Genomic DNA, 16543 nt, shown 5'->3' on the forward strand with positions numbered 1-16543 from the left:
TGAGGACCCCATGAAGATCAGACAGCCCTGCCTATCTCATTAAAAAAGATTAATTGGAAGGAGCTACACTGGTGTATGTATCATAAAATACACCAATTCTTTTTTTTGGTGTGGTGTATGATCTAACAAGAGCTAGAAAATTAGTGCACTAAACAGTGGCACACAACCAAGGAAACAGGTCCAAACTGGATTAACATTTTGAAGTAATTACTGATTATACTGAATTCCCGTTTCATACATGTAGTTTGTAATCCATTCCACAGCTTTTGGAAACTGATTTCATTTACTTGATAAAGTCTACAGCTAGACAACCTACAGCTTTTTGTCCTAAGGTAGACACTAAAAGGTTTTCCAATGATGCTTTCTTTGCATGTCAGGTTGCATTAAAAAGAAAACCTGTTGATTTTCAACATCTTAAAAAACTACACTGAACTTCTGCAAGTTTACTAACTTGTCCACATTTCTCTATTCACCTGTACGATTGGCAGGCCGCGCAGACTGGGAATCAGGAGAAGTCAAACTTTGTCTCCTTCCAACTTCATCTGAAGGAGACGTTGGTAAAGAAGATATTGGAGGAGTCTGAGCACGTCGTGCTGGAAGTACAGTTGTAGTAGGATAACTAGAGAACATTTGCCTTTAAAAAAGAAAATACACATTTATATTAAAAAGAGCTATGCTGAAAAGCGTCTGACAGAAGAGAAATATCAAATCAGAGTGCACTTGGCAAGTCACACTTTACAGCCGCTGAGTTTTGTAAGGTTTGAGTTTCGTTTGAGTTTCGAGGTGCAATACATACATTGGCGCAGACAGAAAAGCCCTGTCGGAACAGCTCATTCCTACCACCTTTTCCTGGAAAGTTGAATTCTAAGTACGCACCTAAAAAAAAACCCTCATAGATCAAGAGCTGTCCTAGGAGATAAGAGAGAAGTAAACACTGTTCTCGTTTCCCCGCTTTGTTTAGAACTCAGCGTGACTAATAAATCAAGTGAGCGTTTTACTTTCACTGTCCTCATAATAGGACATTGTTCTGGCTTTTGTCAAATTATATCTGCAAAACCTCTAAGAACAGAGGTCAGATACATCAACAGAATAATAAACGTAGAACATTGCTCTACTCAATGTAAAGCAGATTTCGCTCTACATGACAAACAGCCTCTGCAGATTAACTAGCTTGATCTTACTTCCATTTCACTATGTGAGGGTAGGATGAAATGAGGTCTTAGCTTGCAGGATGTTACCTACAAACTAAGATCTACTCTAGTTTGAGAATCAATAACTATTTGTGAAAAATGTAGAATTTCAGAGATTTGTAATTTAAACTATACCAAGTAAACATGAGAACTGAAGGACAACATAAGGAAGGTATTTTCTCCTGTCTTGAAGAATTCAGATGTTATATATATACAGTGTCTATTAAAAGCTTAACAGCTTTCTATTTCTAACAACACGTGTCCTGCAAGGCAAATTAACAAATTCAACTGTGCCCTCTGCAGAGGCAGTTCTTGACAGTCAATACAAACATTAGCTGTCTAAGCCTTTGAAAATGTTAAAGACATACGTTGCATATAAACCACACAACTGGTTCCCTACACCCACAAAATCATATATGCTGAAAATAAAGATATTTTACCTAAGAAGGCTGAGAGGCATAACACCAGGTGATTCTGAAGCTGGAACTGTTTCAGTATCAGTTACTGGAGTAGTAGCAGTGGTAGTATCCTCCAGAGAGCTGCTCATGAAAGATGTCGTGCTAGAAGCAGAAGGGCTGGTTGTAACTGGTGTTTGGGCTTGCTGAGACTGATCACCTTCTTCTACTTGATCTACTTCTGCAACAGAAGAAAGAATGTTACAGGAACATTAATATAATTATGTAAAATAGTAGCTGTGGCTAAACTTTCCAAAATAACTATCTTTAATTAAAACTTCCCCCAAAGAAAGGAGAGTGCACACCACACAAATACTTCTGCCAACAACTCACAGACGTATGCAAAGACATCCAGTCTGTTGGCTCTTGCTGTTGTCATACTGATACAAGGTGAATAGTCAACAAGTCTTTCCAGATGATAACAGATGTCATTTACTTGGTTGGATCTCACAAGATTTAGATTTAGAGATTTAGATTTATGATTGTAACAGCTTAGGCAGAAGGGAAAGAAGTCTCAGATAAGGAAGTAGAGTTGAATAACTATAAAGCCATCTCTAACTTAGCTGTGTAACAGATTTTTTTGAAGGCTTTTCTGGTTGGTTTATGAGACAGTGAAGAACCAGATAGCGCAGTAATTAGCTTTAATATTTTAAATATTTTTTCCTTTGTTTAAACTTATTTAAATGGTTTCCCTGAAGATGCAGACAGTAATACATGTATTTTTAAGAAGAAAAGGAATGATACATGTTTTCTCTTCATGCTTCTGTTAGTGCAGTGCCACATATATTACCAAAAACCCTCAGAAAACAAAATCCCAAACCAAACCCCACAGCAGATTTAGAGATTTTCACAGACAGAAACACAGGTGGCTTACACTCTGAACATACACATGCTCAACACCATCTGTTAACGCAACTGCATACAATCATATTTAACAACGGTGAACTTTATGATATTTACATCACATAACAAATCCTTCTGATGAGTATCTACAGAACTGCTTTTTTTTTTTTTAAGAATTAAAGACCAACTGGAAACTTATATTTCTGAATGAGATGCATTCACTTTTTATTAAAATAAGAAAATGGGGAAAATGCAAAAAAGTATCCTATCTATAAAACAGTAAAACATTTTTGTTAAATTTCTCTGTCCAATTAAGATTCCTCCAAAGTGTAACCACTACAAAACTACAATATTACGTTATTTGTACTATCATTGTTATTACTAATTCTAAGAGAAATAAAAAAACCCAAACATTTAGCACTATACTTCCATGATTTTGAAAACATACCTTGTTTAAGTCTGCCACCAAACTGATCCTCCAGCAGCCCATGAACCACTAATTTATAGATCATGGCTTGTGCTCGTTCCAAATCTGCCAGTCCTAGAGCTCTTTTAATTGGTGAACGCATGACTGCCCGTTTCACCATGTGTCGCATCAGGAACTGCAAGGCAGCACGCATTTCAACATCTTCATGAACAACTGGAGAACTAGCACAATCAGAGTTGTGACCATTTTCTGCCAGGACTTTTGGTATTAACAGTAGTTCAGCATATTTACTACAACTAAGAAGAACACTAAGTGACTTCATAGCACCAAGATAAAGATAAGATAGCTGTACTGCTCTGATTTCTGACTGCACTATATCATGATTTCTTGGAGCATGTTCATGATTCTTTTTTCTTCCTTCAGCAGGCTGGTGCTGGGATTCCATACCTAGTGTTGATGGTTCTAAAGAAAAGGAAGCAATTTCATTTTCTGACTTAGAGCTTGTAGCGCTATGTCCTTTGTTTTCATCAGCACTTTGTCCTAATCGTGTATCTGATCCAACATCACCTTCCATTTTCTGGTCCATTTCCCCTTTATCTTCAGACTCATGCCTGTGTTTTTTCTCATGTCTCTTGGTGCTTTGCTTTCCCGTGTCTTCATGAATACCAGTCAGATAGGTAAGGTCCAGCAACACAGAAGCTGTCAGCCCACGAAATCTTGCAACATCAAAAGGCAGTGGTTCGCAGGGTTCCAGATTATACAATGGAGTATCACTAGGCGACCAAAAAGTTGGGAAGCTTTAATAAAGATCAGAATGACACAGGAAAAAGCAAGTGAGGGACAGACAGGAGGAAAGTACAGGAAGTAACGTAGGCAAAGTAAGATGTAAAATATATTTTAAAATAAACAAGCCAATTCTAAAAATTAAATGTAAACAGAGGAAAATGAGATTATGATCAGAAAACAGGGAGATATGGTATCAGAGCAAAGGCAACAAAGCATGCACAGGTTTTCAACACCAAGCATTAAAACCCAGAAGCATCACAGAAGCTATCAATTCTGTGTCAACAGAGGTTCCTGCTCTATTATTTACAAATATGTAACTAGACTTCTACTAAAAAAAACTACATTAAGCCAAATTTTATCATCACATCTGAGCTGAATTTGTGAATAGGTATAAAAGCTTAGAAAGAAAACATTCCTAAACTTTTTTCTCATCAAGGAAATGGTCTGATTGACCTCACATTCCTGATTAACTATTCATCACAAGGAGCACGCTACTGATAGCTTATGATAATTCTGTCTCTGTTTACGTCAGGACAGATTACCTAGAGAGGACAGTGACTTTTTAGAAAACACAGGTCAGAAAACCCAACAGACACACATAATATATGTCCATCCATCTATATTCAGTGATAATTTTTTGTAATATTTAGGACTGTTACACTTGTCTAATTTTCAATTTAAGACAGACAAAAATTCACCAGCCTATACTTCCTATATTTATATCTGGAACTAAATTTGACAATCAATTGCACTTCAGTATATTTAGTTGAAGTGACAACAGCCTTTGCATAAAGACAAAATAGGCATAATGTTGTGACAGTTCCAAGAGGTGAACTGACCTCGTTTGTTTCAGTATGTAATTGTAACTGGTGGGGGGAAAAAAAAAAAAAAAAAAAAAAAAAAAGAGACTGTTCAACTACAGTCAGAAGTTTAAGAAATTCACTGAATCAAAACTTTTCCACACAAAACCACAGGCAATTCCTGCGAGAGCACCAGAGAAACCACTAGCTTAATTTCAGAGCTTCAAGTGCCTTCCCTTTGAAGGCAAGTCTGCAAGATAGGTGGAAAAAGGAGTACCTCCTTCCAGCCTCCTCCCCGATTCTCACCATCACCTGCAACAACAACTCCAGAGTGTTAATGTCTAACACAAAGGCATTCCTTTAACTCTCTCAGGCAGAGAATGAACAAACACTACTTCAAGGCAGCATTAATTCGAATACAACAATCCAATGCACCATTAAGAAGAGAGAATCCTCCCATCTCCTGACCTCAACCACTCCTCAAGCCCCACAGAGCAATGTCCAGTCCCCTACGAAGAGAATAACAATGCAGCAAAGACACCTGTTCTCAACTCTGATAAACTGGATCAGGTCTCTTCAGAACTAGGTTCGCCATTTGCAACCAATGCATTCACTAACCACCAGTAAAAATCTGTGCTCTTTACAAACATAACCAAGAAGCTGTAGAAAATTAAGACAGTAATAATGTTTTAGTTAGCCAACACATACCAATTCTAAAACAAGTAATGCTCATTTCAAATCTAGGAAAATGGGCAAGCTGGTCACATCCCAACTCTGAAACCTAGAGGCCAAATCTAACAAGTCTAATGATGCTCATCAATTAAAAATTATAAAATACATATTTGATACACAAGGCATCTTATTACCAGATAGCATACAAATATAATTTGTAATATTTGTTTAAAAAGCCAAATTTTGAAATCTAAGCTTAAAATAATTGATCAGTATGACTCTAATGTAAAACATATGTTACTTCCGAAGATTTCCAAGCACAAAACATCACTGGTTGTGAAAAGCGGAGGAAACAAGCATACTATACCTGATAGTAATCTCTGCTTCATCCCATTGGACCTTGGCAGAGGTACTGCCTTCCTTCACTACTCCAAGCAAGGTGGCATGACGTCCAGTTTGCTTATGTACACATCGACCTCCAACTCTAAGACCAGCATCAACTCCACCAATTACTGCCAGAACAGGCCACACTTCCACACAGAGCGTCTTCAACTGCAGTTCTGAAAGGTCAGCCAGACCATGTCTACTATGTTTGCTTTTCTCCTCCTCTTTATTTTCTTTCTCCTCTCTCACCTCATTCTCTTCTCGACTTTGAACTGAGCGACTTTTCTTCAGCTTTTGGCCTGCTTCTTTAAGACATGTTTTGATTTTATTCAATCTTTCCATCATTTTTTTGTTGATGCAGTGTGTCCAACGGTCTGTGCGATGAAGGATACGAATGAGCTGGATAGTGGCTTCTGCCAGCACTGCAGCAACAGGACTACAGATGGGGTCACCAGGTAGCAAATCTCTTGGTGTACCACGCATCTGCATATCACAGATTTTCACCTAAGTGTTTAAAGAGAGTAGTTTAAAAGTTATCAACAAGCCTGAAGAAGCTCACTTTATGAATACAGGAGTGTCCTGCTGAATAGAAAAAATAAGCAGCATTGTCTTTTTTTGCTTGGGATGCCTAGGAATTCTACCTTAACACTGATCAAAACTGGCATCGCTTCAGAACCAAGGACACCAAAATTACAACAGTTCATGGTTTCTCACATAAGACTATCTGCAATTCCTAAGCACAGAATCATTTAGGTTGGTAAGGATCATTCAGATCATCGAGTCCAACCATTCATAATACTACATTCTCCCCGATTTCTGCGGAATGTAATTTTGTGTGTAGAACATCAAGTCTGTAAATCAATTCTAAAAAATAAAATACATTTTAAATTTACAATAGGTTACACAACATAGGAATTTATGAAAAGTTTAGCTAGTGTGCAAGTAATGTAGTGTTATTTATGTCATAAACCAGAATGACAGTGACATTCTCAGCACTTGTTAGCTACCACCCTCACACCCCAAAAAACCCAACATCCATAACAAGGACAACAGAGGGGAACAGAAGGGAAAGGATAAAACTTATGACCTATCCTTGAGGGTTAACCCCAGTAAGGCAGCTAAGGCCCTCACAGTCAGTTGATCCCTTCCCCCAGCAGGATGGGGAAGAGAATCAGGAGGGCAAAAGTGTGAAAACTCATGGGTTGAGATAAAGGAAGTTTCATAAATAAAAGAGAAATAGAAGACAAAAAAGTGATGCGAAATGCAATCGCTCACCACCACCTGGCGGATGCCCAGACAGTCCCTGAGCAACAGAAACCTGTGGCAAACTTGCCGGTAGTTTTACTGCTGTGTGTGGTGTGACATCACACGGAACACCCCTTTGGTCACTTTAAGAGAGCTGACCAGCTGCACTCCCTCCCAGCTTCTCACCCACCCCCAACCTACTTGCTGGGAGGGACAGAGTGAGAAACTGAGAAAGCTCTGATGCTCTGTAAACACTGCTCACCAATAGCTACAACACCGTGCATTATCAACACTGCTTTGGTCATAAATCCAAAACATAGCACCACACAGGCTGTTATGAAGAATATTGACTTTATCCCAGTTAAAACCAGTACACCTACGCAGATGAACATTTAAGTTACCTTTTCTCCTGGATTACTGCTATAGAACATAACACAAGGGTATAACTCCGCAGCATCCACATCTTCAAAAGCTAGTTTTGGCTCCTAGTTAAAAAATAAAACAAAAAACCCCAAACTTAGAACACCTTAACAAGCAAAAATATGAAACGTGACAAAGTTCTACCCGTATTATAATCCTTGTAAATACTGAAAATGTCACGTCTTAAGAAACATGCTTAGCTTTCATATAAAACACCCATGCCAAATCACTGTGATGAAAAACACCAAAAAAACAATTAATGTTAAATACCTCTCCATTTTTACCAAAGGAGATAGTTCTTGCTTCCATATCTAATATGCATGTGATGAAATCTCCTTGGGTGAAGCTGGACAGAGTCAAAGTTTGCTCTCCATTGTGATAAAGGTTACCACTATAGGCTCTATATAGCCACATATCTGAGGTAGTGCGATGGTTAAAATCATGTACTGGCCAGCGAGAAACTCCTACACATGTCCCTTCATTGCCTCGATTCTCCTTCACAATGTAGAACTAGCAGGCAAAACAAAAAAAACAGGAAAGAAGAATATACATTTTAACACAATAAAGCAATGAAAATTTACTTTACACATATTTATATATACTTTTAACTGTTTTACTCCAAGGCTTTATTAAATAAGAAACAAGCACCTAATAAGCTAAAATCATGCTCTACCTCTAAAATGATATCTTGGTGTATAAGGTCAGTCATTAACGAGTCATTTAAACTTAAACTATGAGTAACTAAAAAACCTGTATGTAAATACACAAAGAAGTTGTGGGTTTTTTATGGACTCATAACAACTTCTGGATGTGTACAAGTGCTAAAAATAACATTACAGAAATAAATGAGCTTTACTCCTCACATTCACAGTGAGTGATTTATACAGATTCAAGTAAAAAAAAAGAAGTAAAATAGTTATGCTCAAAGACGGTACTAACAAGGACTACAACTGTGTATGTATGTACATTCCTAAAAAAAAAATAAAATTAAAAAAATCACTCCAGATGATGTATTAAATCTACATATTTCAGCAGGTGACTTTTGTGAGACAATGTACATTTGTGCTGACTATGGATCTCAGAGACAAGCACCATCACCTCTACAAACACACACCATATATTCACAGTCTCCCATCTGTCTACTGAAATACCCAAATGGCAGTGGCCAAAAACAGTCACAAACTCTTCACTTTGGACTGAAAAATCATAGAATCATTTAGGTTGGAAAAGACCCTTAAGATCATCAAGCCCAACCATAAACCTAACACTGTCAAAAGTCACATACTCAAGAACGTTGTCATAAGGAACAAAACATAGGTAGCTGTTGTTTGTAAATCATAGTATATTTTCAAAACAAAGCAAGAGAAGTTAAGAAATACACTTTTATGCAACCTACCTTCCACTGGTAACACCCAGAAGTAACTCCAGTGGATGCTAAACCATATCCTTTACCTCCGCTTCCGTGAGTTAGAATCTGTCCATTCTCCACTATGCAGCACTGAGCTTTCTCAGGGTCAAAGGACACTTCCTGTATGGGAAGATTCTCATCTTCATCTTCAGACTCTCCTTGCTTCTGTCAGAAACAGGACAAAGTGTTTGTGGCAAACATCACTCACTTGCATTCAGTCAAAAGAGAAAGTAAAAGCATCGTTACCTGTAGCTTCATTTCTTGTTCTTTCTCCTTTATTTGAATTGCATGTTTAGCCTGAGCTATTGGAGTCTCCCACATGCAGTCAGACAGAAGTGAGAATAATCGTTCAACAACCTGGTGTATTAGAACATAATTTAGATCATTTTAAATCCAAGATGAGGACAATAAATAATATTATATTGTTTTAATTTGCTTTGTATTTATAAATGTCAAAATATTTAGTGCTTTTAGATAAGCAAATACCTACACTGAGCCTCACTTGATTTGCATTCTGAACAAACCTATGAAATACTTAAAAGTTTAATGAGACTTTTTGAAGAAACAAGTGTAAAAGCTTGTAACAAAATATAAAGACCTGAGCCATTTGATCATCTTCAACACCAGATTCACAAGCAGGTAATACAGCTTCTAGTACATGAAGCGCAAGAAGTCTAGTCCTCAAATTGCCCACCAAGGGAACTCCTAGAGATGGAAAAATATGTTAATAATCTGAAAGCGACTTTGCATCAGGCACACACCGGTGATGCCAGCTGCATGCCACCAAAGTGTAACTTGTGTACATCTACTGAAGTCAGTTTTAGTTGTTCACTATGTAACACGTGTTCTAACAGGACCTATTTTTAGGAACTGCACTACAGAAACACAGGTAAACACCGAGCACGTTTTTAAAAGATCATACCTGAGCAACACTTCTGAGAAGCAATGTTAAGAAGTACTTCTGTCCACTTTGGAGATGCCATTTTTGACTGAATTGCTTTTGAGGACACAACTCTACGTAGAAAAACAAGAAAGTCTCCCAAGTGCAATTCCGCTGCGTGTTGCTTTCGGAGGGCAGCTAGGAAGTTAAATTAAAAGTTTTTATTTACAACCTTATTACCCGTCCTTGTTACCAGCAACAACTGTTCTGTAAGTGCAAACACAATGATCAGTTATTACGTGATGGCTGGCGGTTAACCTCTGCTGGCTGACAGGTGCCCACCAAGCTGCTCTCTCACTTCTGCTCCTCAGCAAGACAGAGGGAGAACGTAAGATGAAAAGTTTGTGGGTCAAGATAAGGGCAGTGAGATCACTCACCAATTACCATCACAGGCAAAAGAGACTCAACTTGGTGAAGATTAATTTAATTCATTGCCAATGAAAAATACAGTAGGATAGTGAGAAACAAATACTAAATTTTAAAACACCTTCCCCTCAACTTTCCCTTCTTCACAGGCTCAGCTTCACTCATAACTCTCCTACCTCCTCACCCTTGAGCAGAGCAGGTGGATCGGGAATGTGAGGGGGGTTGTGGTCACTTCACGATGCTTCATCTCTACTACTGTTGCTCCATAATAGGTCCTCCCCATGGGCTGCAGCCCTTCAGGAACTGCTCCACTGTGGATACTTCTTCACAGGATACAGTCCTTCAGGAACAGATTGCTCCAGTGTGGGTCTCCCCACAAGCCACAGTTCCCGTCAGAATTGTGCCCCTGCATGAGCTCTCCACCGGCTGCAGCTTCCTTCGAGGCATATCCACCTGCCCTGGCAGGGCCCCCCATGGGCTGCAGATGACAACCTGCTTCACCACGGTCTTCACCAGCTGCAGAGGAATCCCTGCTCCAGCGCCCAGAACACCTGCTCCTCACCGCTCTCCCTCCTTCACTGACCTTAGTCCCTGCAAAGCTGTTTCTCTCACATTTCCCCCCTCCTCTCTCACAGCTGCCGTGTGGCATTTTCCACCTTTCCTTACACGTTCCCACAGGGGCAGCGCCAGCAGCGCTGACCGGCTCAGCCCCGGGAGCGGCGGGTCCGTTTTGGAGCTGGCTGGAGCCGGTTCTGCCTGACCAGGTGGCACACTCCCCATTTCTGCCAACAGAAGGCACCTCCGCAGCCCCCTCCCACTCCAGAATCTTCCCACGTAAATCTGATACACGTGAGCATTTATAAAAGTCCCTGTAATATACAGCGTAACCACCGGTTTCTAAGCATGCTTTTGTTTTATGGGGATTTTTCCACAAAACATTGTACTTCCTCACACCCCTGATTTGTATTCCAAGGCAGTTTTAACACGAAAATGTTCATGAAGAGCCCCTATATCCTAATTTCTAATTAATTACCCTATTAGTTCATCAGCTATTGCATTATTTATAAGCGAAGAGAGTTATAAGTGCAATCAAAAACGTATGTACACCTAAAACCACGCTACAAGTAAAAATTTATTCAAACACAATTTCCACAGAAATTCAAAACGCTCATTAAGGGACTTTAAATTATGTGAAGATATTAATATTTCAGAAAATCTCTTGTTGTAGATTTTGTAATATAACAGGGTAGACTCAACCTCTTCCCATCCACTCAGACTGCAAAACTGCGTAATACAAAGCAAATGCAACAATTTCCTAAAATAAGCTATATTTCTTTGCAGTTTGAAATGTAGATTATTAAATTCCTACAACTGCATTTATGAAAAACACTACTACTAATAACTCATTTTTTAAGGAAAACAGTATTCTCCTCCTAATTCCAAATTAGATGGAGTAATTCTCATTCTCAACCTGCCCTACCTTTAAACTGATTTATGTATCAAGTCTATATAAATCCAAACTGAGCACAAAATTATTTGATGACTTTAATCTAATTTAGAGAGTTATTGACTCAACAATAACGAAAACACAGTAGATTGGGTGAGGGCCTCAGCATTCAGTGGTTTCTTTTATTATATTCTCTGGTATTTCAGAATTGTAACAGAAATGAAAGAGAAATGATGCGAGATAATTACCTCTGAAGTCTCTCTTCTCATCCCCATTTGAATCTGCCCTTTTTGCTTCTACTTCATCTTCCTCACCTTCCCCTTCTCCAAATGAAGCCATAAGCATCACACCAGCTTGTGATAACAAGTTCTTCAGCTGACTGCATAATAAATCCAGCAAAGACTGGACCACCTTTGGGCTTAGTTTGTCGGCATAGGTTCTATACACACACAAAAAAGTAAAAATAAGAGTACTTGAGAGCTGATCCAAGGAACAATAACAAAGACACAACTATAAGCTCAGGGCAAGTGACAACTGGGCCTAACGTAGCACTAATTCTAATTCATTCTATTGCAGCAGGTTACTTTTCCTCATCCTGCACCATATGCTTGGCAGATTGTTCTTATTTGAACTCTATTTTTAAGGCACTTTAAAACTGTCCCACCTTCAGGATCAAAGAATACATTTCCAATACTTCCTATGGGAAAACCAACAACTCAGTCAATTAAATATAATCACACTGCAACTTCCAAAGCTGGAGTGTTGGTTTTGTGGGTTTGTTTTGTTTTGTGGGTTTTTTTTGGTCAAGGGTTATTGTTTGGTGGTTTTGGTTCTTTTTCGTAACAGATTTGGCAGGTAAATGCAATGTGTTGTATGAACACAGAAATGAAGTTGCATGTACTGAATATTAAATAATACTATTGCTCTAAACAGAAAATACTTTGTCCACTGCTTTTTTCTTTACTGAGTCACATTAAATGCATAGGCGTTGATAGGATTTTGGATGCTGTTCCCTGGTCTAGCAGAGGCCAGTACTCCTCAGAAAATTACTTTATATTCTGAAAATGTGCTGCTCTGAAGAACTGCTGCCACATTCTTGGTATCACTTTTATCCAAATAACTTTTATGCAGTAACAGAAAGTCTCACCGTGTCAACCGAACAGATCTAGATGCAAAGCGAAACTAGAAAAAAGAGGAATGCTAGAACACAGTATTTGCAGTCTTTGCAGACCATAAAGTTCTAATTATTCTGGTACAAACTCCTCACTTACAATTTAAAAATACTTATCAGTCTTACACGCATCTTTCTTATGAATAACGTAACTACTCTTTGCCCCACCCTCCTTCAGTTATACGCTTCTGAACAACATTTATTGTCCTACAGAAGAAAAAATATTTTTAAAGGTGTGCTGGGTACTGAAAAGCTCAATGATTAAGTTTTCTGAAAGCAAAGGAGCATCCCATACTTACCCTGTGGTGATAGCGAGGATCTGAAGTAATCTTGTACTGGCTACCTTCAGAGCTGTGCTGAGCTGAGAAATACCAGTTTTAGGCAGCAACTGCAATGGTTGTCCTAACATGGTGTCCGTGCCACACAGCTGTGACAGGACATTTAGCAGACCAGTGGAAATGGCCAAGGAAACATCAACAGGCTGATAGTGTACACTTAGTGCAAAGACTGTTACCAACAGAAGACGTTGTTGTGCTTCTAAGATTAAAATAAAGTTGTTTTTAATTAATAAGCTGCTTAGAGTAAGAATAATAAGATAGAACAATAGCAGGTTATTTTTAAAATTAATTTTAATGAATGATATTATCAAGTAAAGAGTTAGCCGCTTTTATCAGACACTTTGAGGTAGTCTTTCTGATGTACTGTTGTAGCCCCCTTTAAATCAATGCAACCTCTATGTCAAGGTTGTCCACGGAAGAGTATCAAGTAGATCTAGTTTGTAATGTAGATGTTCTGATACTAAATCTCAAAACAGAGTCTTCTTTCTACAGTAAGGATAACTAGATGAAATACTTCATTTTCTACTCGTACTTCAAGTAGATTCTCAAGAAATTTCTTTCAGTTCCATTTCAATTGTAAGTGAAACAACAAGACAATTCAGGTAAGAATGCCCATTAGGCCCTAACAACAAACTAAATCACGTAACTTCTGTACTGAAGCTCTCAGTCAGTACATGTACAAAGGCACAAAGAGGTGCAGAGTCCCACTCATCCATTAAGGTTAGAAGCACATAGCAATATCTGGGTATAGAAGGTCAGGAGAAAAGGCTTTCAAAACAGGCAAGATGTAGTGTTCTCTGGGTTTGGGTTTAAAGAAAGTTCACTTGAATGAAGGAAAAAAGATGGAAGACTTCATCTCTTCAGAAAACTGCTTATCTCTGAAAAATCTAAAAATCACTTTGAAGCACCAAAGACACGGGTGACTGTAGAGGATTGCGGTACATGGAACAGAAAGGTTGACAATACTTAAAAGTCGTAAAATAAAAAGGGCTAACACTTGAAGAAAATTAAGACAGAAAAAGGTTAAAAAGCTTCTCTCTCTTAGGAAAAGAAGACAGATAGATACTTCAGTGAATTCTGGTCACCAATATTAAAGTCTGCTTTGTTAAACATATAAGCTGTTGTACGGTATATTAAAGGAGATGTTTTGCAAATCCGGTTTTCACTTACCTATGTGATGCTTATTAGCTTGCAGAGCTCTTTCTAACGTAGCAGATAATTGCTGATAAATTTTGTGCACAGCCACCTGAATTTCAATTTGAATACTTCTCTTAGCTGCTCTGATACCATCCTGCGTCAAACAAATAAATATTATAAGGACTGATACATTTTTATCACCCTGTTATCGAAACAGTATAAACTCCTGAAGTACCTACCTGGTAGTGATGCAATCTTACACTCTCTCCTTTGGCACCTGCATGTCCGACAGTGCCCAAACCAAAGCAGCCAGCAAGAAACTGTAGTCTGACAGAAGTAAGCAATGAAGACGACTGAAATCCTGGTACTTGACGACTTCCCATTAATGGCACACTGCCTTTTTCCTCCATCCCTGACAGAAGCACTAAAATCTGATGAAGTGCTTCCAGACGAAGCTAAAAATAACGGCAGGCAAAAAAAAGACAGCATTTAAGTAAGCAGCAAGTATCCTTAGAATTAGATCATCTTCAACTGTAAGCAAGAACGGATGAAGTAGCTGTTTTCTGACGAACACTTTTTTTTAAAAAAAGAGAATTCTTAAAGTTTCATTTTAGAGTTTATTTACATAAAGGTCCCAGTTCCAGTTCAGATGTTTTAACAGAAAAGAGAGGAAAAATGCCCTTAATAGACAGAATTTGGACAATGTTTTTAAAAAACAATCCATTAAAAGAGCATAACATATGAAGAATACGAAAAGGTGTTAAACTGAAACTTACCTCAGCCCTCAGCTGCTGCTGCTCCATTGCAATTATTGACGCTTGTGGACTGGTGGACATACTTTCCTCTGGTTCCTTAAAACCTGGCGAATTTGCCACATCTCCACTTACAAAGCTGACAACATTTTCAATCAAAGTATGAACTCCAAGGGATTTTGAGAGATCAAAATCAGACTCAACAAATGAGTAGGAGGAAGTGTATAACCAATCTCTGCTGTGTTTCAGTCGAGCCCATGAGTCACTTAAAGGTTCCACTTGACTTTGTATTGCTCCTAAAGATATACATAATGAAGTCTCATAAATTCCAGTTCACCAGGTAACACACTGTGACAGTAGGTAAAGACTGCACTGCTGCTATTCATACAAGTGGAAAATGGATATTCATGTTAATTATACCATGCATTAAGCAACTGAGAGCAAAACATTTGATTTAAATTTACAGCAATTTCCCTAAAGGAAAGGCTGTACTTCTTTCAATTATGTTAAGCAGTATTGCAACACGCTGCCAAGTGAGAAAACAAAAAGATAGAAGCCACTCAAACTGCTCAGCTTAAAGCTAGAACACTGAATAAAGATGCTTTGCAGCTAAATGACAAAATAGTAAAGAAAAAATCTGCTACAACAGAATCTGTGCACTTTGGACATTTATTTCAAGGTCTAACTGTAAAACAAGAGTGATTTTTTATTTTCATCAAGCCACTATATATTTCATAGTTTTGAAAAAGAACAATGTTATTTTGGATGAAATACTTAAAGAATTCATGATTGCAAAAGGGACTAGAAAACTTTTATTTTAGACTAGTAGAGAACATTTACTTTGTTATGATTCAAGATAAATAGACACGTATATATTAAATAATATCTACAGTATGTATTAGATCTATATCTTTGTCACCTGGAAGTCTCACATGTCTATTTTCAAGTATTGCCTATTCCATCAGCACGTCATTACACTACCTGGAACTTAACCATCAGTAGTAAATGTACTTCTTCAAAGGAGCATCAGTCATCAATCTGCAGCACTGCAACTTACTTATCACCATATATTTTATCTCATTTCCAAACGAGTTTTGCTAGAACTCTATTCCTGGCACAAATGAGTGCAAGACCGCTGAAGTCATACCTTCAGCAGCATTTAACTGATATGCATCAGTTAAATACACATATCAACACAGAAGTCAGTTTTTTATTATTTTTGTAACTGCTGTTAGCTGACTTGGAGCTATCTAAGGTATTACAAGAGCACAGACACTGCTCAAAAGAACCTTGCATCTGTATAGATAGGTAATGTCTGGAGATCTATGTGGAAATCTAATGTATGTTTAAATTCACTTTGAAATTCTAGTTTGAATTATCCTAAATTATCTACATAAAATTTTAAAATATTAACGTCTTTTGAGCACAATGAGCTACAGATATCGTTTGGAGAATCATAAATTCACAGTATTATACAAAACACTTTAGCACTTGAGTTTTTAAAATCTGTCTGCAGGGTATCAGCCTCAAACACTGACATTTTCAGGAAAAGGTCACACAAATTAATCTGTTGAAAGCTTTCTTTCATCAGTGAGGCTGAGTTCCAATGGTAACTGCTAGATACTCCTTTAAACACTGCCTACCTGCAGCAGCTCTGTAAGCAGCTGCTCATATGAACAAGGAAAGGCAGACACGTCAGTTTTGAACTTGGGACAACTCTCCTAGCAAACATTTTATATCATTCTTTTCCTGAGGTAAAGGC

The 16543-nt window shown here is 38.1% G+C and overlaps 1 protein-coding gene across 7 annotated transcripts in view; it reads right to left on the reverse strand.

The window, feature by feature from the left end:
* Positions 1-16543, reverse strand: part of HERC1 (HECT and RLD domain containing E3 ubiquitin protein ligase family member 1) — a 105967-nt gene that overhangs the window by 34840 nt on the left and 54584 nt on the right. For 5 of the 7 annotated variants that reach the window (XM_086620400.1, XM_086620398.1, XM_086620401.1 and 2 more), the window contains exons 26-40: positions 14806-15077; positions 14269-14484; positions 14063-14183; positions 12854-13091; positions 11632-11822; positions 9553-9708; positions 9229-9335; positions 8877-8987; positions 8619-8795; positions 7493-7732; positions 7204-7287; positions 5541-6061; positions 2937-3712; positions 1631-1826; positions 474-634 (exon numbers count right to left, since the gene is read on the reverse strand). In XM_086620400.1, the coding sequence (XP_086476526.1) occupies positions 474-634; positions 1631-1826; positions 2937-3712; positions 5541-6061; positions 7204-7287; positions 7493-7732; positions 8619-8795; positions 8877-8987; positions 9229-9335; positions 9553-9708; positions 11632-11822; positions 12854-13091; positions 14063-14183; positions 14269-14484; positions 14806-15077 (3567 nt within the window). The remainder of the gene's footprint in view (positions 1-473; positions 635-1630; positions 1827-2936; positions 3713-5540; positions 6062-7203; positions 7288-7492; positions 7733-8618; positions 8796-8876; positions 8988-9228; positions 9336-9552; positions 9709-11631; positions 11823-12853; positions 13092-14062; positions 14184-14268; positions 14485-14805; positions 15078-16543) is intronic. The other 2 variants (XM_086620396.1, XM_086620399.1) reach the window with 2 other exon arrangements.

Source organism: Tauraco erythrolophus, chromosome 14, assembly GCF_009769465.1.
Source record: "Tauraco erythrolophus isolate bTauEry1 chromosome 14, bTauEry1.pri, whole genome shotgun sequence".
NCBI lineage: Eukaryota > Metazoa > Chordata > Aves > Musophagiformes > Musophagidae > Tauraco > Tauraco erythrolophus.